At 46.8% G+C, this 24,072-nt stretch overlaps 1 protein-coding gene across 2 annotated transcripts in view; it reads right to left on the minus strand.

Moving 5' to 3' along the window:
* Positions 1-24,072, minus strand: part of helq (helicase, POLQ like) — an 85,197-nt gene that overhangs the window by 27,346 nt on the left and 33,779 nt on the right. For both annotated transcript variants that reach the window (XM_072495453.1, XM_072495452.1), the window contains exons 8-11: positions 20,098-20,243; positions 16,191-16,430; positions 12,583-12,724; positions 3,051-3,155 (exon numbers count right to left, since the gene is read on the minus strand). In XM_072495453.1, the coding sequence (XP_072351554.1) occupies positions 3,051-3,155; positions 12,583-12,724; positions 16,191-16,430; positions 20,098-20,243 (633 nt within the window). The remainder of the gene's footprint in view (positions 1-3,050; positions 3,156-12,582; positions 12,725-16,190; positions 16,431-20,097; positions 20,244-24,072) is intronic.

The raw sequence follows: 24,072 nt of genomic DNA on the forward strand, positions 1-24,072 counted from the left end.
ACAAAAAGAAAATGGAAAAGTCAGTTAACTGTAGACTCTTGCCCAGGCTATGACGCATCTTTCATTCCCCCACCCCACAGTATACATATCTCCCACTTTCTATGCCTTGTAGCTTTGACAAAGGGTCACCTGGACTCGAAACGTTAGCTCTTTTCTCTCCCTACAGATGCTACCAGACCTGCTGAGATTTTCCAGCATTTTCTCTTTTGGTTAACTATAGACTCGTTAGCTTAATATTGGCATCAGCAAACTGCAAGGGAATTAACAACTTGCAATTTCTCCAACAGTGCCATCACTCTCAATATCATGGCTGGCACCATTGACTGGAAGGACCTCTTGACCTCTCAAAGCTTCTCCACCACAGGCTTAAGTCAGGAGTGTGCTAGAATGCTCACCATTCTCCTAGATTGAATAGATGCTGAAACACCATCGAGGCTAAAGCAGTTTGTTTGATTGGTTTCTCTGCGATTGAACTCAATATCTACCCTTCCATTACTGGTGTATGACGTACAGACCACATTGTAGTAACTCTCCAAGCTTACTTCAATAGCATTTCCCAGCCCTGTGATCTTACCACGAAGTAAGACAAGAGTAGCAGTATCATGGGAACAACATCAGCTCCAAGTTCCCCTCCAAGTCACACACTAAGCTGACTGAGATATACATCACCATCCTTTCATTGTTGCTGGGTCAATATTTTCATATTTCCTTATTTCACACCACTATGGCAGCAGCATCATCATGAGCAACGCAACAGTTCAAGGAGAAGATGCACCACCACTTCCTCAGCATAATTAGAGGTGGGTAAAAATGTCAGCTTTGCTGCCATCAGCCACCTCGCGAGAATAAATTAAAAAACATATACCACAATGAGGAATATGGCAGGTGAACACTGAGAAAGAATGGGACGTTGAGGGACAATCAACATAAGCTTGTCAAGTTGGTAACTTCATCAAGTTCTTTCAGAGAATTACTAACTTTATAGAAATAAGATATAGAAAATTTGGGGGCAGCATGGTAGCACAAGTGGATAGCACTGTGGCTTCACAGCGCCAGGGTCCCAGGTTCGATTCCCCGCTGGGTCATTGTCTGTGCGGAGTCTGCACGTACTCCCTGTGTCTGCGTGGGTTTCCTCCGGGTGCTCCGGTTTCCTCCCACAATCCAAAAACGTGCAGATTGGGTGGATTGGCCATGATAAATTGCCCTTAGTGACCAAAAAGGTTAAGAGGGGTTATTGGGTTACGGGGATAGGGTGGAAGTGAGGGTTTAAGTAGGTCAGTGCAGACTCGATGGGCCAAATGGCCTCCTTGTGCACCGTATGCTCTATGTTCTAATAAGTGTTTTTGAACTTACAAAAAATATTTGATAAGTGCTTTGTTAAGGTTGCTGCACCAGAAGTAAATTGGTAACATGTATGAAGGATTATAAGTAGCGAGTGGAGTAAATGGCTATTTATCAGATTGGTTAGGTAGAGTTTGTGGGATACTCAAGGAGACTTATTTTTCTCAATATCTACATAAATGATTTAGACACAATTGTAGGTGGTATAATATTGTATTGTTCTGTATGTTACAAAACTGCAGCTAGATACATAATCCAAAACTACACATAACGAAGATTATGCTGAAAGTGTTAGGTGACGAGGGTTGGGAGAAGGCTCATGTTGTGCATAAATGCTAGACATAGACCAGCTGTGCCCAATGGCCTGTTCCTGTGTAGTAAATTCTTTATAACTCAAAATCTTATTGAAATAGCTCACAATGACAACTGATTGCGTAGTTTACACTCATATACAAACCAAATGCTCTTTTCAGATTCAGTTTAGAACAAACTGTGGAATCAGTACAAAAGCTTGAATCCTCATTTGATTCAGGTTATATTTAATCACCAAGTGTCATTCCTCAGCACTGGCATCTCTCACAAAATGAAACAAAAAAGTCGGATTGTGAATATGATTTTTCGGCCAAAGCAAGCAATAGATTGGATTTACTCATGGTAAATAGCTGTTAACATTTTTCAGTAAAACTATCCTTCCCTGATCCATGAAAAAAACTTTCTTGAAATTGGATGTAGGACTGGATGGAGAAGCCTGCCAACCTTAATGATATAATCTTTGTATAGTTTGCCCATTAGAGATTCTCTTAGTAAACAATCCAACAAAGACATAGAATAATTGATGTAATTACAAAGCAATAATCATTAAAGTCTTCAGATAATCAGATTAGCAAAGCTCAAGCACTTTGCCATTTCTTTCTGAACCTCAACGTGACAATAAATACTGACTATTATTTCCCAATTGTTAACTCTTAATTGTCACTTGATAACTTGTGCTTATGTCATTAATCTGCCAGCATGCATTTAATATCAATGGAGTACACTGGTTAATCGATTGTTGCTTTGACTTTTACTATTAGCAAAAAAAACACCCCACAAAATAACCATAACATTCACAAGGGCCCTGAAGCACATTTATCTAACCTTCCTTCATCATTTTAGCAAAGATGTTAACCGTTTCATTTAAACGGTGTTAATGCTTCTCCTAAAATAGCAAAGAGAGGAACTTTGAAAAGATATATTAATCATTCACACACAAATAATTCATGGCGTAAATACTGGACTAATGCTTTCTTTCATCAGGTCCCAAGTTCGATTCCCGGCTTGGGTCATTGTCTGTGCGGAGTCTGCACGTTCTCCCAGTGCCTGCGTAAGTTTCCTCCTGGGGCTCCGGTTTCTCCCACAGTTCAAAGATGTGCAGGTTAGGTGGATTGATCATGCTAAATTGCCCTTCGTGTCCAAAAAGGTTAGGTGGGGTTACTGGGTTACGGGGATAGGGTGGGGGCTTAGGTAGGGTGCTCTTTCCAAAGGCCGGTGCAGACTTGATGGGTCGAGTGGCCTCCTTCTGCACTGAACATTCTATGATTCTATCACCTCAGAAGAACATGGTTTTGTTTGACTGGACAGAGAAAAAAAATGAACTAATTATGACTTGTTACCAGTTTAAGTGGACAGTGCCTACATACTGTTACATTTTTACCATATGTGATATGTACCTTTAGCCCAATCAGGGATAGCAGCAGATCTTTAATTCCTTTTTCATTGTCATGCATGAGGTTGCTATAGCAACATTCTAGAGGTCTGCTTACCAAGTCTGTAACCTGTATATGGAGGTGCAAAAACATGAAAAGTTATCACAATTTGGTAAATGCTGAGCCCCGCGACATATGTGCGGAGGAGATGGGATTTGTTTTCCTCCACATAGCATTCCTAATTTCAGACTTCCATCAGCCATTTAGCGGGAGACATCAATCAATATGATTTTCCGGATGAAGAGAGTGGCCCATATTCTCAGGTTGCTTCTATATTTCTCCTGCTGACCAGCTTGGTAATTAGTGTAAGTAGCACTGACTTAAGGACAGGTTATATCCCTGTCTCTTGATAGTAAAACACACGTGGATAGAATGGCATGGAGTTTTGGTTCTGGGCACAATCAGTGATTTGGAGGTAAATTATGCCTAAAATTGTGCTAGTTTTGAAAAGTGTTTATTTTCCCCCAAATTCATTTCCACATCGCCAAATTGTAAAATCTACCAAGAACCATTGAAGCGTTTTAGAATGTAACTTTATGAAAAAAAATTGCTTTAAAAAGCACTTAAGAGCATTAACTTGGTGTAGTTTGATTCATACAGCTGAAAATTAGTTTCACAAAATCAACGCATTATAATTAGTGTCTAGTCTGCCATCTATGATTAATCCTGTTCTAAATAACTAGAAAATGATTTTAAAAACTATACAGAACAATTTGTTAGTTATATTGATGTACAGTAGTAATTTTCTTAATAAGTTAAATACAAAAACTTTTATAATGTACTTTTTAAGTGTTCTGGCACCTAAAAAAAAGATTAATTTTTAAAACCTCCTCGATGATCCAAGAATGGGAGCATTAGCAGAAACTTAGAACGGTGACTAATTCAATTTGGAGGCATGGCCAGTTTTAGAACATAAAAAAGTACACACAGGAACAGGCCCTTCGGCCCTCCAATCCCGTGCCGACCAGGCTGCCCGACTAAACTATAATCTTCTACACTTCCTGGGTCCGTATCCCGCTATTCCCATCCTATTCATGTATTTGTCAAGATGCCCCTTAAATGTCACTATCGTCCCTGCTTCCACCACCTCCTCCGGCAGCGAGTTCCAGGCACCCACTACCCTCTGTGTAAAAAACTTGCCTCGTACATCTACTCTAAACCTTGCCCCTCACACCTTAAACCTATGCCCCCTACTAATTGACACCTCTACCCTGGGGAAAAGTCTCTGACTATCCACGCTGTCTATGCCCCTCATAATTTTGTAGACCTCTATCAGGTTGCCCCATAACCTCTGTCTTTCCAGTGAGAACAAACCGAGTTTATTCAACCGCTCCTCATAGCTAATGCCCTCCATACCAGACAACATCCTGGTAAATCTCTTCTGCACCATCTCTAAAGCCTCCACATCCTTCTGGTAGTGTGGCGACCAGAACTGAACACTATACGCCAAGTGTGGCCTAACTAAGGTTCTGTACAGCTGCAACATGACTTGCCAATTCGTATACTCAATGCCCGGCCAATGAAGTCAAGCATGTGGTGTTGGGTGTTCTGACACACAGATGAGCCAACACGGTTGTATATGGTACAATGCTATTTTATTTAAACTTACTATGTACAGTTTTGTCTTTGCACCCTGCACGTGGGGGTTCCCTGCTTGTGATGTTTTAACAGCTCTTTCTTGTTTCTTTGTCCCCAGACCTACTGACCACCAGGTGTCGTGCTCGTGCTTTTTATGTGGTTGGTGTTCTTGTCTGTGATTGGTTGTGGTGTTGTGTGCTCTGATTTGCCTGTTGGTGTGTCCATCATGATGTGTGTGTTTGAATATCATGACATCCCCCCTTTTTACAAAGATATGTGCCTACGTGGTAATAAATATGATCGTGTCGTGAGTGCATCTAAGAGTGTGTGTGTGTCGTGTGCAGCATGTGCATATGACGGAACTATGTACATGGGGCGATGTCGGGTGCGTCACATGAACCAAGTTGTACCATAACATAACATAAATGCGAGCGAGAGAAGAAGGAAAAAAAAAAAAACTTGAACAGTTGTCCAGTCAGACGACATCTGGAACGATAAACAACAACAGGTTATCATGTAAAATTGTGCAACTTGTTAAACATATGAACGGTATTATAAGTCCAGTCTAATGGGCTTGCGACGAGTTCGGGTTGATCGCCTCAAGGGTGGATCAAGAACCACCGGCTGCTGTGCAGGCATGGCCATGGGTGGCGATGGAAAGGGCGTGATGTGCGGCAGCTCCACAAAGTCATCCTCGGAAGCCTGTTGAGGATCTGGCGTGTGCGTACTGTGTGGCTGTGAGCGTGGAAGTCGGCGAAGGGCGCGCCGATTGCGGCGACGCACGGAACCATCCGGCATGCGAACCAGGAACGAGCGGGGAGCCACTTGTCGGAGGACTTCGGCCGGTGCTGACCAGCCACCATACGGTTGATGGACGCGTACTTTGTCTCCGGAGGACAGGGGGGGCAGGTCCGTCGCTCGTGTGTCGTACCGACTTTTCTGGCGATCACGCTGCAGTTGCATGTTCCGAAGAACCGCCTCATGGTCTGTTGTTGGTGCCAGGATGGAAGGTACCGTCGTCCTGAGGGAGCGACCCATTAGTAGCTGTGCTGGCGAGAGACCCGTGGATAGCGGGGCCGATCGATAGGCCAGCAAGGCAAGGTTAAAGTCCGATCCGGCAGCAGCCGCCTTGCACAGGAGCCGCTTGGCGATGTGGACACCCTTTTCAGCCTTCCCGTTCGATTGTGGATGCAGAGGGCTGGATGTCACATGAGTGAAACCATATGCTGCGGCAAAGGACGACCATTCACGGCTGGCGAAACAGGGTCCATTGTCTGACATGACAGTCCTTGGAATGCCATAGCGAGCAAATGTTTCCTTGCAGGCCCCAATGACTGCGGACGACGTCAGATCATGGAGAGGCATGACTTCCGGGTAGTTTGAGAAGTAGTCTATAATAACGATGTAATCTCTGCCGAGCGCGTGAAATAGGTCAACACCCACCTTCGCCCAGGGGGACGTCACCATCTCGTGTGGTAGAAGTGTTTCCGGAGGTTGCGCCGGCTGAAACCTCTGACAGGTTGTGCAGTTGAGCACCATGTTGGCTATGTCTTCATTAATACCCGGCCAATATACCGCCTCCCAGGCCCTTCGTCTGCATTTTTCGACACCCAAGTGGCCTTCGTGTAGTTGATGAAGAATCATCTGGCGCACGCTGTGCGGAATAACGATCCTGTGTGATTTCATAAGGACCCCGTCTATGTTGGTAAGATCATCTCGCACATTATAAAACTGGGGGCACTGCCCTTTGAGCCACCCTTCCGTCATGTGGCGCATCACTCGCTGCAGAAGGGGGTCAGTTGCCGTCTCTGCGCGTATGTGGGCCAGACTAGGATCATCAGCTGGCAGATTTGCTGCTGTCAGAGTTACGTGTGCCTCAATTTGACGCACGAACCCCTCCGCATCTGGTGGTGTGCTCACTGCTCGGGAAAGAGTGTCCGCCACGATGAGCTCCTTCCCCGGAGTGTAGATCAGTTCGAAATCGTACCTCCTGAGTTTAAGTAAGATGCGCTGGAGGCGAGGAGTCATGTCGTTCAGGTCTTTGTTAATGATGTTGACCAGGGGGCGGTGGTCAGTCTCGACCGTAAATCGTGGCAGGCCATACATATAGTCGTGGAACTTGTCCAGTCCAGTTAACAAGCCCAGGCATTCTTTTTCGATTTGCGCGTAGCGCTGTTCGGTAGGGGTCATGGCTCGTGAGGCATATGCAACCGGGGCCCATGACGACGTGCTGTCTTTTTGCAGGAGTACCGCTCCAATACCAGATTGGCTGGCGTCTGTTGAGATCTTTGTAGGGCGAGTCGTGTCAAAGAAGGCCAGCACTGGTGCCGTGACCAGTTTGTGCTTGAGCTCCTCCCATTCCCGCTGATGCGATTGGTGCCAGTTGAATTCTGTCGATTTTTTTACGAGATGGCGCATATTTGTTGTATGAGAAGCCAGGTTGGGAATGAACTTCCCAAGGAAGTTGACCATGCCCAGGAATCTTAAGACAGCCTTCTTGTCAGCCGGCCGTGGCATGGCTGTGATGGCGCTAACCTTGTCTGCATCGGGACGGACCCCTGACCTTGAGATGTGGTCCCCGAGGAATTTCAGCTCCGTCTGGCCGAAGGCACACTTCGCACGGTTGAGACGCAGGCCATTTTGTCGTATGCGGGTGAAGACACGTCGTAGACGATGCATGTGTTCCTGCGGAGTGGTGGACCAAATGATGATATCGTCCACATATACACGTACCCCTTCGATGCCTTCCATCATCTGCTCCATAATGCGGTGGAAAACTTCAGATGCTGAAATGATGCCGAATGGCATCCGGTTGTAGCAGAATCTGCCAAAAGGGGTGTTGAATGTGCATAGTCTTCGGCTGGCCGGGTCCAGTTGGATCTGCCAGAATCCTTTGGACGCATCCAATTTGGTGAATATTTTGGCTCGCGCCATCTCGCTGGTGAGGTCCTCTCGTTTCGGGATGGGATAGTGTTCCCGCATGATGTTGTTATTCAGATCTTTAGGATCTATACATATACGGAGCTCGCCAGAGGGCTTCTTTACACAGACATTGGAGCTGACCCATGGCGTGGGCTCCGTGACCCTGGATAGGACCCCTTGGTCCTGAAGAATCTGCAGTTGTGCCTTGAGGCGGTCTTTGAGTGGCGCAGGAACCCTGCGAGGTGCGTGAACGACAGGGATGGCGTCCGGTCTGAGTCGAATCTTGTACGTGTATGGCAATGTCCCCATGCCTTCAAAAACCTCCTGGTTGTGAGCAAGGAGGGAATGGAGATTTGCGTGGAACTCAGCATCCGGGAAGTCGGATATCTCATCTGGAGAGAGAGACATAATGCGCTGTACCAGGTGAAGGACCTTACACGCCTGTGCGCCCAGTAACGAGTCCTTTGATGAGCCGACAACTTCGAAGGGGAGTGTGGCCGTGTACATCTTGTGGGTCACCTGTAGCTGGCAAGATCCTATGGACGGGATGACGTTCCCGTTATAGTCAACCAACTTGAGCCGGGATGGCGTGATGGGTGGTTTGACCTTCATGGCCTGGACTGCAGAATATGCAATCAGGTTGGCGGATGCGCCGGTGTCCAGACGGAAGGCGACGCGCGATCGGTTGACCGTCAGGGTTGCACACCACTCATCGGCTGGATTGATGGCATTGACCTTGTTGACATCGATGACGGAAACACGGAAGGCATCCTGGTCATCTGCATCACTTAGCTGGAAGTCTTGATGCGTGGGCTGGACGGTCCTGACTTGTCTGCGAGATTGTCGAGGATGCGCCGGATCCATGGGTTGAGCCGAACGACAGTGGGCTGCGTAGTGGCCCATCTTGCCACATCTGAGGCACTGTCGGTTTTTTGCAGGACATTGCCCTTTTAAATGTAGAGCTCCACAATTGCCGCACGTCATGACGTCACGGCGTTCGTTGCGCCACTGCGCATGCGCAGTGCGATCTTGCGGTGGGCGCGCCTGCGCAGTGCGTCTCTCGTTGTGGCCGTTATTTTTGGCGCGCATCTGCGCGGGAGACCGCGAAAAGCGTGGGAAGCGGCCGCTGTCGTCCGGGCCGTGGGTCGGGAAGTGATCGACGGCCTGGATGCGTTCGACGTCGTGGGCGGCCTGGCTTGCCGATTCGACGGCTGGGGACCCCCTCCGTGCCAACTCGGACGCCTGAAATTGGGCAAAACGGCAGGTAGCATTTTCGTGGAGGACACAGGCTTCCACAGCAGACGCTAAGGTGAGGCTTTTTATTTTAAGAAGCTGCTGGCGTAGGCCACTAGAGGCAACGCCAAAAACAATCTGGTCCCTGATCATGGACTCTGTGATGGTGCCGTAACCGCAGGACTGCGCTAGAATCCGGAGGTGCGTCAAGAAGGGTTGAAAAAGCTCCTCCTTACCTTGCAGGCGTTGCTGAAAGAGGTATCTTTCAAAACTTTCATTTACTTCAACTTGAAAGTGCTGGTCCAGCTTGAGGATGACCGTGTCATATTTGGATTGGTTTTCGCCTTCTTCGAACACCAGTGAGTTGAAGACGTTGGTGGCGTGCTGACCTGCGTAGAAGAGGAGCATTGCAATCTTCGTGTCATCCGAGGCACTCTGTTTTTCGGTGGCACGGATGTACAGGTCAAATCGCTGCCTGTAGAGCTTCCAATTGGTGCCTAGGTTCCCCGCGACTTGCATCGGCTGCGGTCCGTCGGTGTGGTCCATGTCCAGAATGGCAGGTTAGTAGGCAGGTATCGATCCACTCCTGTACCATGTGGTGTTGGGTGTTCTGACACACAGATGAGCCAACACGGTTGTATATGGTACAACGCTATTTTATTTAAACTTACTATGTACAGTTTTGTCTTTGCACCCTGCACGTGGGGGTTCCCTGCTTGTGATGTTTTAACAGCTCTTTCTTGTTTCTTTGTCCCCAGACCTACTGACCACCAGGTGTCGTGCTCGTGCTTTTTATGTGGTTGGTGTTCTTGTCTGTGATTGGTTGTGGTGTTGTGTGCTCTGATTTGCCTGTTGGTGTGTCCATCATGATGTGTGTGTTTGAATATCATGACAAAGCATGCCGTATGCCTTCTTGACTACCTTCTCCACCTATGTTGCCCCTTTCAGTGACCTGTGGACCTGTACACCTAGATCTCTCTGACTTTCAATACTCTTGAGGGTTCTACTGTATATTCCCTACCTGCATTAGACCTTCCAAAATGCATTACCTCACATTTGTCCGGATTAAACTCCATCTGCCATCTCTCCGCCCAAGACTCCAAACGATCTAAATCCTGCTGTATCCTCTGACAGTTCTTATCGCTATCCACAATTCCACCAACCTTTGTGTCGTCTGCAAACGTACTAATCAGACCAGTTACATTTTCCTCCAAATCATTTATATATACTACGAACAGCAAAGGTCCCAGCACTGATCTCTGCGGACACCACTAGTCACAGCCCTCCAATTAGAAAAGCACCCTTCCATTGCTACTCTCTGCCTTCTATGACCTAGCCAGTTCTGTATCCACCTTGCCAGCTCACCCCTGATCCCGTGTGACTTCACCTTTTGTACCAGTCTACCATGAGGGACCTTGTCAAAGGCCTTACTTAAGTCCATATAGATAACACCCACTGCCCTCCCTGCATCAATCATCTTTGTGACCTTTCGAAAAACTCTATCAAGTTAGTGAGACACAACCTCCCCTTCACAAAACCATGCTGCCTCTCACTAATACGTCCATATGCTTCCAAATGGGAGTAGATCCTGTCTCGAAGAATTCTCTCCAGTAATTTCCCTACCACTGACGTAAGGCTCACCGGCCTGTAGTTCCCTGGATTGTCCTTGCTACTCTTCTTAAACAAAGGAACAACATTGGCTATTCTCCAGTCTTCCGGGACATCATCTAAAGACAGTGAGGATCCAAAGATTTCTGTCAAGGCCTCAGCAATTTCCTCTCTAGCCTCCTTCAGTATTCTGGGGTAGATCCCATCAGGCCCTGGGGACTTATCTACATTAATATTTTTCAAGACGCCCAACACCTCGTCTTTTTGGATCTCAATGTGACCCAGGCTATCTACACACCCTTCTCCAGACTCAACATCCACCAATTCCTTCTCTTTGGTGAATACAGATGCAAAGTACTGAATACTGATGGGGGTAGGCCACTTTCCAGGACAATGCTTTTTTAAACTAGATCAGAAAGATCATAGAAACCCAGGACACGATTTAATGGCCACGCTGTGCACAGATTACCACTCTATTTTTATAAAAAATGGCCTCACCCTTATTTAAAGATTGTGCCCCTGTGACTTGGATATGCCCACCAGGGAAAATAATTTTTGTATATTTACCGTACCAAATCCTTTTATTATTTAAAAAATCTTAATTGGACCATCCTTAAACACTCAAGGAAATACAATCCCAGTTTATATAACAAAAGCAAAATACTGGGTGGCATGGCGGGGCAGTGGTTAGCACTGCTGCCTCACGGTGCTGAGGACCCCCATTCGATCCCGGCCATGGGTCACTGTTCGTGTGGTGTTTGCACAATCTCCCCGTGTCTGCGTGGGTCACATCCCCTCAACCCAAAGATGTGCATGGTGGATTGCCACGCTAAATTGCCCCCTTAAAAAATAAAAGCAAAATACTGTGGATGCTGGGTATTTTAAATAAAAACAGAAAATGCTGGAAAGGTTCAGCAAGTCTGGCACCAAATGTGGAGAGACAAACAGAGTTAATGGACTGGGTTCTCTGTCACCCAGCCACATGTTTCTTGGCGGCGGCCATTCGCTGGATTCTCTACTTCCGCTACTTGCCCACTGGATATCCAATTGAAGACACCCCACGCTGCCGGGAAACCCGTGGGCGGGGGTGCGCTGCCAGCGGGAACAAAGATCCTAACGGCTGGAGAATTCCGGCCCATGTTTCAAATCCAATTGTGTCACCTTAAACTTGAAACACAAACTCTGTTTCTCTCTCCACAGAACCTGCCAGATGTCCCAGCACTTTTTGTTTATATTCCAGTTCATGGAACCTGGTCTCATAATTCAGACATTTTTAAGCCTTGGTAACATGCTGGTGAATGTGCACTATACCCCTTTCCAAGGTCAATACGTCCTTCCTGACATTCAGTGCCCAAAAACAACCATAGTGTTCCAGAGAAAGTTCTTTATGCCTGAAGTACATTTAACTTTTGAATTCCAAATCTCTTTAAGATCAAGGTCAAAATTTCATTAGCCTTTTTGCTTACTTTTGTACCTGATCTTTTTGTGATTTGTGTAGATGGGCCCCTGAAATCCATCACTCCTCAACACCTCCTAGTCACTCAACATGTAGAAAATATTTGTCTTTTTGGGTCCGAAGCAGACGATCATAAACTTCTCCACACTGAACTCCACCTGTGACTGTTTTACCCAGATCACTTAGACTTTCAATGTCTCAGTAACTTAGTATCAATTGCAATCTTGGATATTTTACTCACTATTGCATTATCCAAGTTATTAGTGCATATGATAAAATATCTGAGGCCTTAGAACAGACCCCTGAGGAACTTCAATTGTCATATCCTGTCAATCAGAGAACAAACCTTTTATATCTCTGCTCTCTGTCTCCGACTTCCTAACCAGGTAATGACCGTTTCCCATGTGCCTTTCTCACAGCTTCATAATGACCATTTGAGAATATATAACCTATCCAATTTTTTTGAAGGACTGTCTAGTGGAGGCAGTGTTGATCTTCCAGTCTTGACTGAGGCTTTATTTGTAGCTTAAGCAAAACGCTTTTTTCAAGTGAGTTTCTTGGAGATAGTCTTGGATTATAATTATAGATGTGAAAGTCTATTACATCCAAAATAAACCACACAAGTTCTACACATGTAGTGGTTTTAATTATAATGTAATTAATTTACAATGTAAAATGTAATTTTTTAAATGTCATTACCAGCTTTTTGTCCTGCTCTTGTGTTATCAGAATGCTTTCTCCCTCTGTATCAATACCAGCTCGGCCAGCTCTGCCAATCATCTGTTTGTACTGACTTCTCTTTAGGAAATCTCTGGCAACATAAGGTGATCTCAGAATAACCCTTGAAAAGAATAAAAGAATTAGAAATAAAATCAGCAAAATCAGATCCATGTGGACTTTTAGCAATTGATCATCTCAATGAGCACCTGATAGTGACAAGGTCAAACAGCTTTCTCTCTCTTCCCGGTCTCGACCACTAGGTTTCATCATTCACAGCCTCCTCCTTCCCTAACACCTTACCCATGCTATCCTACAACAGGTTACTGAAAGATTCTACAGTTTTCAAAACTGTGCTTCAAGTAAAAATAATTGTAATTAAATTAAGGTCACTTGTGCTCAGTGAATTAACTTCAAAGGTTTAAATTGAGCATTTGTAATAGTGCCGCCATTTCTGCTGGGGTCGGGATGGTGCTGTTGTTGTGTCTGCATTAAGTGTTCCATGGTTGAGTGGATGACCCCGCTGCATAGTCGCGTACAGTAAGATTCAGTACTGGTCAGTTTACAGATACTGGGAATGCCAAGATGACTTCTGGAAAAGCAAACGTGCAGATGCCAGACCAGCAGAGGATCAGACTATGCTAAATTGGCTTCCACAGCTTTCCATCTGGTAAAGACATCGGAAGTGCAATCTCAACAACACAAATTCATCATTAATCATCACATTGAGAGTAGGTAAGTACAAATTTTAAAACCAATGAAGGTACAGATCTTTGCAGTTTTGCAAGTTTTCTTTCCTGTCTAGCATTTTCATGCATCCAAGATTGTTGTTGGGCTAACACTTAGATGAAGTCAGACAGTAGATGCAGTGTGCTCAATGATAATTCAGCACATTATTTATAATCTAACCACCCATCCATCTCATTGTGGTAACGTTAGCAAGAATGGATATTAAAATTATTTGATATCTGCACCTGTATAAGTCACCATCACAGGGCGCTCACCAAAAAGGTAGTGATGATTCACTTGCAATGGTCAATGATTTTTATTGATTTAAAACAATCCTTTCCTTCTTTGGTGTTTGAGCACACCATTTTCCTGCACCAATAAGGCTAGAGTATCCAGATCTGAGGTCGAAGCAACTGGCGCCATGATCCTAACCTTGTCATGCCTCAGCCTTTTACAGGAAGCTTCCCTCAATTACTGAAAGGTTCTAATGTTTTCAAAACTGTGTTTCAATTAAAAATAATTGTAATCGAGGTAGGATCATTTATGCTCTGCTAATTCACCTCAAGGATCTGAGATTAAACTGAGCATAGAATGATTGACAAAAGTCTTCTCTCTCAATAAGGTCTGAATATATTGCACTAAATGAGTTTGGGCAGTTTCAGTTTCATTCATAGTGGGTATCAGGCCATGGTATAAAACTTCAGCCAGGATGTAATGGAGTCCGTCGGAGTGCGCTAGATGGCGGGCAGGCCCACATAAATCACAGGGGAAGCTGCACATCCTGTTTCTGCTGGCGGGAAAACTGATCCCCATTAAGCCAGCAGCGGGAATGGACTGATACGGAAGAACCTGTCCTGTGGCTAATTAGGCTCTTTATTGATCATTATCCCCAATCCCACCAAGATTTATTGGTAGCCCAGGGATTCTCCCAAACTCCTGCGGGTTTCCTCTGCCTCCCGAAGGGTGCCCGGCAATAGACTGTTGGGTTTGCCAGTGGCCTCCTAGGGTGAGGTCCCTCCTTCAAAGACACTTGCACAGAGAGCTGGCTCAGGTGGCAAAACCGACGCACAGCTCACTGACTGCACAACTGGCTTTTCTCAACATATTTTGCAGCACTCTGTGCAAGTGTGGCCCATGTCGTCACAGAGGCAAGGTGGAAAAAAGCCAGCAATGCCGGGAATCCCGAGTTTGGGCGCCAAAGAACTCCACCCTCACGAAAATGCAAACCTCTACCCACATCCACCACATGGAAAAGGGAACTCCCCCCCCCCCCCCCCTCCCCATGGAGCTCTTGAGGAGCCCCCTATGGCATTGCTCTCAGCCCCTGGCACATGCCACCTGGGCGTGTCTTTCTCACCCCAGGGGCTGTATTTCCTTGTGCGGCCCCGGCAGGTTCCCTTTGCCTGGTTCCCGTTTTCAAAAACCTGTTGTAAACCTTGGGGGAGATCCCAATATTGGGGGACCATATGTAGGGAGGCCCTTTAATGTGATGATTATTTGTTTAAATGTGGTTCCTGACCTTTCTGGGCAGGAACGTCATTACATATTCGGCACGGTAGCACAGTGGGTAGCACTGTTGCTTCACAGTTCCAGGATCCCAGGTTCGATTCCCGGCTTGGGTCACTGTCTGTGCGGAATCTGCACGTTCCACCCGTCTCTGCGCAGGTTTCCTCCGGGTGCTCCGGTTTCCTCCCACAAGTCCCGAAAGAGGTGCTGTTACGTGAATTGGACATTCTGAATTCTCCCTCAGTGTACCTGAACAGGCGCCGGAGTGTGGCGACGAGGGGCTTTTCACAGTAACTTCATTGCAGTGTTAATGTAAGCATACTTGTGACAATGAAGATAATTAATTAAAACATCACCGGCGGGGGGGTTGGGAAAATGAAATGAAAATGAAAATCGCTTATTGTCACAAGTAGGCTTCAAATGAAGTTACTGTGAAAAGCCCCTAGTCGCCACATTCCGGCGCCTGTCCGGGGAGGCTGGTACGGGAATTGAACCGTGCTGCTGGCCTGCCTTGGTCTGCTTTCAAAGCCAGCGATTTAGCCTTGTGCTAAACCAGCCCCGAAACGAGATCTCGTCAGTGAGATTCTTATTTTCTGACTCTCATGGGAGTTTGCACCCGCTGTTTGTGCCTGCATTCCTGGCTACCGTGTGAAATTGAGGGACTGGAATTGGGAAAGGGGTGTCACTTGAGAGCCACCCCCATTGCAACATTACCGGTGAGCCCTCCCTGCAATCCCCAACCCCTCCAGGGACCCAATGATCTATGGTGAAGTCCTCGCTGCAATACAGGCAACAGCCAGCACCGGCAATGGAGAGCTACAGGCCCCTGATTGGTGAGAGCTCTCTATAGGTGGGATTCCGCCCCTGGTGTCCTAAGTCCCAGAGAAGGCCTGATGATGGCCAGTTAAGTGCCTGACAGCCGATTTTAAAATCACCCCGCCCTCCAGAAGCTGACCAGTGCATTGGGATGCAGTCAGTACTAGCCCTCTAGTGCTCTACTCAATAGGCCATTCTTCATTGTGAGTAAAACGGTGAGGGTTACTCATCTATTCGATTCTGTAGACCATCATTATTGGACAAATTGCATCCTGATGTGAAGTGCATAAAAATGGATGTTTGGATTATTACAGGTATGCTGTATGCCTGTGTATACCTTCTGGCATTCATTGTCTTGACCCAATGCATGAAGAATGGCCACCTGGCAATGCAGTATGCCCTTATGAAGCAGTCCTTCAATTGGGAATGTGTAAAGATGAGAAAAACTGATGAACAAAAATTGTACAACTGACCCAGGAGTTTCCATCTACATAAACAGCACATTTTCCCCCAATTGTACATGATGATTTGGCACTGACCTCCGAGCTGGTAGATTAACACCAGCAGCAAGTGTTGATGTACAAGTAAGCAAGCAGAGTATTCCTGCAGAATAGGCCTCCTCTATAAGCTTCCGTTCATCATTTGTTAGCCCACTGTGGTGGTAAGCTAATCCATATGGCACAGTCTGACGTAAAATGGGGCAAATTATACCATTTCCAATGCTTTTCAATTCTTTAATAAGAGCACACTTTTCTTTCTCCTTTAGGGTTATGAATGACCTGGGGGAAGCAGATTATTGAGAAGATTAAATATAAATACATGAAGGCATTCTGAGCCTTATTTCAATGTCTTCGACTACTGACTGCATTCCAATGTCTTTGCCCGAAAGCAGATCCGACCCAAAGCTCCACGACCCTCACCACGGATGGGACAAGGAGGCAGATCCAAAATCCATCCCAGCCGGAACAGTTGTAGGCACCAATCTGATCCATTCTGGCTGTTCAGCCAAGGAGTCTGAGTTGCTGCAGCAACATAAGTTTACCTGGAGCAATGGATAGTGATGGTAAAGGTTCCAATGTCTTTCGCATGGCTGACCAAGAATCTCTCCCACTCTTACTGCCTGCCATTGACGTATGTGGGAAGGATTTACAAGTTGAAACTCAACCTGTTTAACTTAGTTATGAACGCACATTTCTTGACTATCAAGTCCTAGAGTGGGCCTTGAACCCAGAGTTTCTCGTTCAGAACCTGGGACTCTACCATGGTGTCACATGACTTCTTTATTTTGAGGTAATTCCAGGAGTTGCGGAGTGAAAGGCAAAACTGGTTTATTTTAAACTGAAAATAAAGGCGCTATCGTGGCTCACAAAACAAACGTCCCAGCCCAGGACTTTCAGGAACTGCCGGTCCAGATCTGGGTCCGGGTCGTCCTAATGAGCCCCAGCTGGGCGGGCCTCTGCCCGCTCACCATGGGAACTCATATTCTACGTAGCCCATGGGGAGATCAATCAGTGATCTCCCGTGGTCCTCGTGAGGGTTATCACAGTAACAATTTAATTCTAGCGCTTACGCAATCCTTTTGACTTGCTACCACATTTATATTTGACAATACATAGAAGTTAAAACACAGAAGCAGGCCACTGGCCTAACAAGCCCATTTCGGGGTTTATCCTCCACACAGTACATAGTTCTAGTCGTACTTACCCACCCTGTTCCCATATTCCTTCTTTGTCTTATTCAATCTAATCTTGAATGTTGACGGGCGGTGGGATCTACTGGTCCCATGGAAGACGCACCCCCCCCCCCCCACCCCCTGCAATGGGAGAAACATACAAAACATCGTAGACTTTGACAGCACTGAAGATCCTGCCAGCAGCCAATGACGAGTGCCTCCGTTGCCAGAAAACACACCGTGGGTGGGGGGAGAGGGTTCCAATAATCCCGGCCATAGTTGCTGTCTGAATTCTATAGCCTCACAACTCTCTGTTTAAAGAGGCTTTTCCTGCTCTCTTACACTTCAACTTGTATGTCTGGTTCCTTGTGTCTAGTCACCTTCACTACTGGAAGCTGTTTCGATCCACCCAATCTTTCATAGTTTTAGACAATAATAATCACCACTCCGAACAGTTTTGATTAATGGCTCAAAATTGTTCCAGGTCATTTTTATAATAATGAGTAATCTGATGCCATTTTGGCTCTGTATTTTCATCCAAATGATTACTAGTGAGGATTACAGTTTAAATTCTCACTAATTGCTGTGTGAATTTTAACAATTGTAATGTTTCATTCAGAGGAGACATTAAATCAAGGCACATTTACACTACAATTTCAACGTTGAAGTGATTTTGTTTCCTGATTGAAATCTGAAGAGAAGTATTATGAGATCTCTGGAACAAATAATTTCACATCACTTCAGTTTGAATCGCAGTGTGATTGTGGCAGAATGCCAAATGTGTCTAAGGGAGTTCCTGGAGCATCTGGGCACTTTCAAAAACTTACCTGCAATCATTTAAATCTTTATACAATGTGTTCTTTATTTGACAGATTTTATTTTATTTTACTGGAATGACAGAGGTTAAGGGGCGACCTGACAGAAGTCGACAAAATTATGAGGGGCATGGACAGAGTGGATAATCAGAAGCTTTCTCGCAGGGTGAAAGTCAATTACTAGGGGGCATAGATTAAAGGTGCAAGGGGCAAAGTTTAGAGGAGATGTGCGAGGGAAGTTTTTTTTTTTTTTTACACAGAGGTTAGTGTGTGCCTGGAACTCACTGCCAGAGGAGGTGGTGAAAGCAGGTACGATAGTGACGTTTAAGGGACGTCTTGACAAATACATGAAAAAGATAGGTATAGAGGGATATGGATTGTTCCTATGCTGTACTTTTCTTTGAAGTCTACCTGTGCACATCACTTTTCTGGATAGCAAAACTTAAATTTCAGCCAGGCTCTGTGAACTGGGGTGTGTCCACTTGAAAGTTGAACTGGAACTACAGGTCTCAGATTGTTAGCCACAGTTCTGAAGGCCAACTTATTAATAGCACCACCCACAGTAATTCCTGGACTTTTGTTTAAGGAAAATTTCCCCCTGTTGTACAAAATTAGCTCGGGTCACCTGTTACAGAAGTAGACATCTAAAGCTCAAAAGCACTTCAAATCTGGTTCAAGATATAATAAAAGCATGTTTTGGCATCATTCTCATTTCTTCAAAAATTCTGAAAACATAATGGCCGGGATTATCCATTCAACATGCTCCGATCGGGATTCAAATCGGGCGGAGAATGAAGTGTTGAGGGAAAAACGGATTTGGCACAAGTATCAATTCTCCGCTGGAATGAAGAATGGAGAATCCTGGCCAATAAGTTACTATGTAAACTTATTTGCATTTACCTTCCTTTGTATTTTTTGAAATAATGCTTGAGATATTATAATTGAAAGTGCAACATACTGAATTAATAAAGCTAATACACAAAGGTGCTGAAAAAATAGCATTGTTTACAAAGGGACCTGTACCAGTACCCTAAATGCAGTGGCTACCAGAGCAGGTCAGGGGTTGGTCATTCGGTATCATTTGGTTGACCTCCACTTTCCAAAGACCCTCTCTGTATCACCTGTTCAGGAGTGTGATGGAATAACTTCCAGTTGCCCTGAATGGGTACAGCTGCAGAAACGCTCAAGAAGCTTTATATCAGGCAGCACAAAGCATCTGCTTGATCAGCATCTCATTCATTAGCTTAAATGCCCACCCCCTCCTTCACTGGTATACTGCAGATTCAGTGGACACGATATATTGAGTGCACTGCAGCAGATCACCACGGCTTCTATCACAGCACTCTCAAACCTGCAACCTCTAACACCTATAAAGACAAGGGCAGCAGGTGCATGGGAACACTACCAAATCCAAGTTCCCCATAAAGTCATTTACCATCCTGACTTGGACATACATTGCAGCATTCACCACATGGACAGCCAAAGTTCTAGAAGAAGGCCCATTAGGGCAGCACGGTGGTGCAGTGGGTTAACCCTGTTGCCTCACGGCGCCGAGGTCACAGGTTCGAATCCCGGCTCTGGGTCACTGTCCATGTGGAGTTTGCACATTCTCCCCATGTTTGCGTAGGTTTCGCCCCCACAACCCAAAAGATTGCAGGCTAGGTGGATTGGCCATGCTAAATTGCCCCTTAATTGGAAAAAATTAATTGAGTATTCTAAATTTATATTTTAAAAAAGAAGGCCCATCAACCTTCTCGGATGGAATCAGGAATGAGCTTTAAATGACGATATTGCCAGCAATCTTCATATCCCGAGAATGAATAAAATTGCGACAAGTGAAGCTCTTCGTGATAGGCATGAACATTAACCCGGGTTAGAAAACCAAACTGGATTTGTTCATTTTGACTTGAATAGGACTTCAATCCAAAAAGGCACTACTCCCTTGTATTATTTACATACTTGCTTAAATACTTGCAGAGCATCTTGCTCACATTTTCACAATTCTTTTTGGTGGGACAGAACACAAGGCAGGAGTGCTCTGGAATAACTTCAGTCACCAGTGCAATTACGTGATCTGGATCAATCTTCTCCATATTACTTGAATACTATGAGAAAAACAAAATGAAAATAAATTATGCCATTTATCCTCGAGATGTCACTTAACTCCTATCATTCCTTAGATATCTATATTAATAGTTTCTAATGCTTATTTATCCTATTTCCATTAAAACATTTGTACCAAAGTCAATGGTCTAGACAAATATAGTTTGTATATAAATTATACATGATAAATATCTTGTATTCATGGATTAAGCTATTTACAGTATGTAGAACATGAGAGGAACAAATGTATTTGTGTACTTGCCACTTAATTAAAATATATTGTGTTCTTGGCCAGGATAATATGGTAGGGTGGTTGGGAACAACATCATGGTGGAGCTGACATGCTCCATGCTGACCCTGAGGACCGAGTGGACTTCTGACCCTCATTGGAGCAGAAGTCCCGCTGTCTGAAGCTCCCAGCCAATTTTATTGGTCAGCAGCCCCATCAGTCCCGGGAGTACCACAAAGCTGGCCACAGCCACTCGCGGGACTGCTGAAAAAGTGGCAGATGGATACTTGGGACAGGTAAGTCTGGGGTCTTGGGCCAGAAGGAATTGGTAGGTTAAGGAGAGGAATGGTGGGGACTGAGTTTAAGAGAGGAAGTAGGTAGGAAGGAAGGAGGGCATTCAACCTAAAGCCTGTGGGGTGGGGGGGGGGGTCACCCTGCGGTTGCCAAAGGGCAGCCCTGAAGTGCGACTCCCCCCCACCTCACTTTCCTCCTGCCTTTTAAAAAATATATATATTTTATTGAAATTTTCCATTCACAATTTTTTCCCCTTACACATCAAACATAAAGAAAATGTAACAGTACAAGTAACATGATAACTACAATCTAATAAAGAGTAACTAACTAACATGGTAGACTAACCCAATAACGTAAAATGAAACTTCCCCCTCCCCCTCCCCCCCTTCCTCCCCCTCCCCTCCCCTCTCCCCCCCCTCCCCCCCCCCTCCCCCCTCCCCCCCTCCCTCCCCTCCCCCTCCCCTCCCCCTCCCCCCTCCTCCCCCCTCCTTCCCCTCCCTCCCCCTCCCCCCTCCCCTCCCCCTCCCTCTCCCTCTCCCTCCCCCCCCTCCCTCCCCCTCCCCTCCCCCTCCCTCTCCCTCTCCCTCCCCCCCCTCCCTCCCCCTCCCCCCCTCTCCCTCTCCCTCCCCCCCCTCCCTCCCCCTCCCCTCCCTCTCCCTCTCCCTCCCCCCCTCCCCCCCTCCCCTCCCCTCCCTCTCCCTCTCCCCCTCCCCCCCTCCCTCCCTCCCTCCCCCCCCTCCCCCTCCCCCCTCCCCCCCCCTCCTCCCCTCCCCCCCCTCCTCCCCTCCCCCCCTCCCCTCCCCCCCCCCCCTCCTTCGCCCAAATTCGGCAGCGCCAGTCCCCCTCTGTCTCTACTACGTTGTAAGAACCCCCTCCTTACCCACGGAACTTTCCCTGCCCACACGAAGCTCGTGATGCTCCTGTCTATTTTTTTAAAGAAGGCCTTAGTGATCAGTATAGGGAGACATTGGAATACAAATAGGAACCTCGGGAGGATCATCATCTTAATTACCTGCACTCTACCCGCCAGTGACAGTGGCTGCATGTCCCACCTCTTGAAGTCCTCTTCCATTTGTTCCACCAGTCGTGTCAGATTAAGTCTGTGCAAGGTTCCCCAGCTCCTGGCTATCTGAATCCCCAGGTATCGAAAGTTTCTTTCCACTTTCCTTAAAGGCAGGCCATCTATCCCTCTACTCTGGTCCCCAGGGTGTATCACAAAAAGTTCACTCTTTCCCAAGTTAAGCCTATATCCCGAGAAATCTCCGAACTCCCTCAATATCTTCATGACCTCTGTCATCCCCCCCACTGGGTCCGTCACATACAACAGTAGGTCATCCGCGTAGAGTGACACTCGGTGTTCTTCTCCCCCTTTAATCACCCCTCTCCATTTTCTGGAGTCTCTCAGCGCCATGGTCAGTGGTTCAATTGCCAACGCGAACAGTAATGGAGATAGCGGGCATCCCTGTCTTGTTCCCCTGTATAGTCGGAAATACTCCGATCTTTGCCGACCCGTGACCACACTTGCCGTTGGGGCCCCATAGAGGAGTTTGACCCAGCTAACAAACCCGTCCCCGAACCCGAACCTCCTCAGCACCTCCCATAGATACTCCCGCTCCAACCTATCAAATGCCTTCTCTGCATCCATTGCCGCCACTATCTCTGCCCCCCCTCTGCTGGGGGCATCATTATCACCCCTAATAGCCGTCGCACGTTGACATTAAGTTGTCTCCCCTTTACGAATCCTGTCTGGTCTTCGTGCACCACCCCTGGGACACAGTCCTCTATCCTCGATGCTAGCACCTTTGCTAGCAATTTGGCGTCCACATTTAGTAGTGAAATAGGCCTATAGGACCCGCACTGCAGCGGATCTTTATCCCGCTTCAAAATTAGCGATATCGTCGCCTCCGACATTGTCGGGGGTAGAGTCCCCCCTTCCCTGGCCTCGTTAAACGTCCTCGCCAACAGCGGGGCCAGCAAGTCCACATATTTTCTATAACATTCCACCGGGAACCCATCTGGTCCCGGGGCCATCCCTGCCTGCATGTTCCCCAGCCCCTTGGTAACCTCGTCCACCCCAATTGGTGCCCCCAGGCCTTCCACCTCCTGCTCCTCCACCCTCGGGAACCTTAATTGGTCCAAAAACCGCCGCATCTCCTCTTTTCCCTCCGGGGGTTGGGACCTATAAAGTCTTTCGTAAAAGGTCTTAAACACCTCGTTTATCTTCCCTGCTCTTCGCACCGTAGCTCCCTTTTCGTCTCTAATTCCCCCTATCTCCCTCGCCGCTGATGGGCCAACAGGCGACTAGCCTTTTCCCCATATTCATATCTCATCCCCTGTGCCTTCCTCCACAGCACCTCCGCCCTCCTAGTGGTCAGAAGGTCGAACTCCGTCTGGAGTCGTCGTCTCTCCCTGTACAGTCCCTCCTACGGGGTCTCCGCATATTCTTTGTCCACCCTTAAAATCTCCCCCAGTAATCTTTCCCTTTCCTTGGCCTCTGTTTTCCCTTTGTGGGCCCTGATGGAGATCATCTCTCCTCCTCCTCTCACCGCCTTTAGTGCTTCCCATACCACTCGGACCTCCCCGTCGTCATTGGCCTCCAGGTATCTCTCGATGCATCCCCGCACCCTTCCACAGACTCCCTCATCCGCCAACAATCCCACATCTAATCGCCAGAGTGCATGCTGCTCCCTCTCCTCTCCTAGTTCCAGGTCCACCCAGTGTGGGGCATGATCTGAGATAGCTATGGCTGAATACTCAGTTTCTTCCACCCTCGAGATCAACGACCTTCCCAAAACAAAAAAATCTATCCGGGAGTACACCTTGTGAACATGGGAGAAGAAGAAGAACTCCTTGGCCTTCGGTCTAACAAATCGCCATGGATCCACTCCCCCCATTTGGTCCATAAACCCCTTAAGCACCTTGGCCGCTGCCGGCCTTCTTCTGGTCTTAGATCTGGATCTATCTAACCCTGGGTCCAGCACGGTGTTGAAGTCTCCCCCCATTATCAAGTTTCCTACCTCCAGGTCCGGTATACACCCCAGCATCCGCTTCATGAATCCCGCATCATCCCAATTCGGGGCATATACGTTAACCAACACGACCTCCATTCCCTCCAGCCTGCCACTCACCATCACATATCTGCCTCCACTATCTGCTACAATGCTCCTAGCTTCGAATGATACCCGTTTCCCCACCAGTATGGCCACCCCTCTATTCTTTGCATCCAGCCCTGAATGGAACACCTGTCCCACCCATCCTTTCCTTAACCTAACTTGGTCAGCCACCTTCAGGTGCGTCTCCTGAAGCAT

The sequence above is a fragment of the Scyliorhinus torazame genome, chromosome 3 (assembly GCF_047496885.1).
Source record: "Scyliorhinus torazame isolate Kashiwa2021f chromosome 3, sScyTor2.1, whole genome shotgun sequence".
In the NCBI taxonomy this organism is placed as follows: Eukaryota; Metazoa; Chordata; class Chondrichthyes; order Carcharhiniformes; family Scyliorhinidae; genus Scyliorhinus; species Scyliorhinus torazame.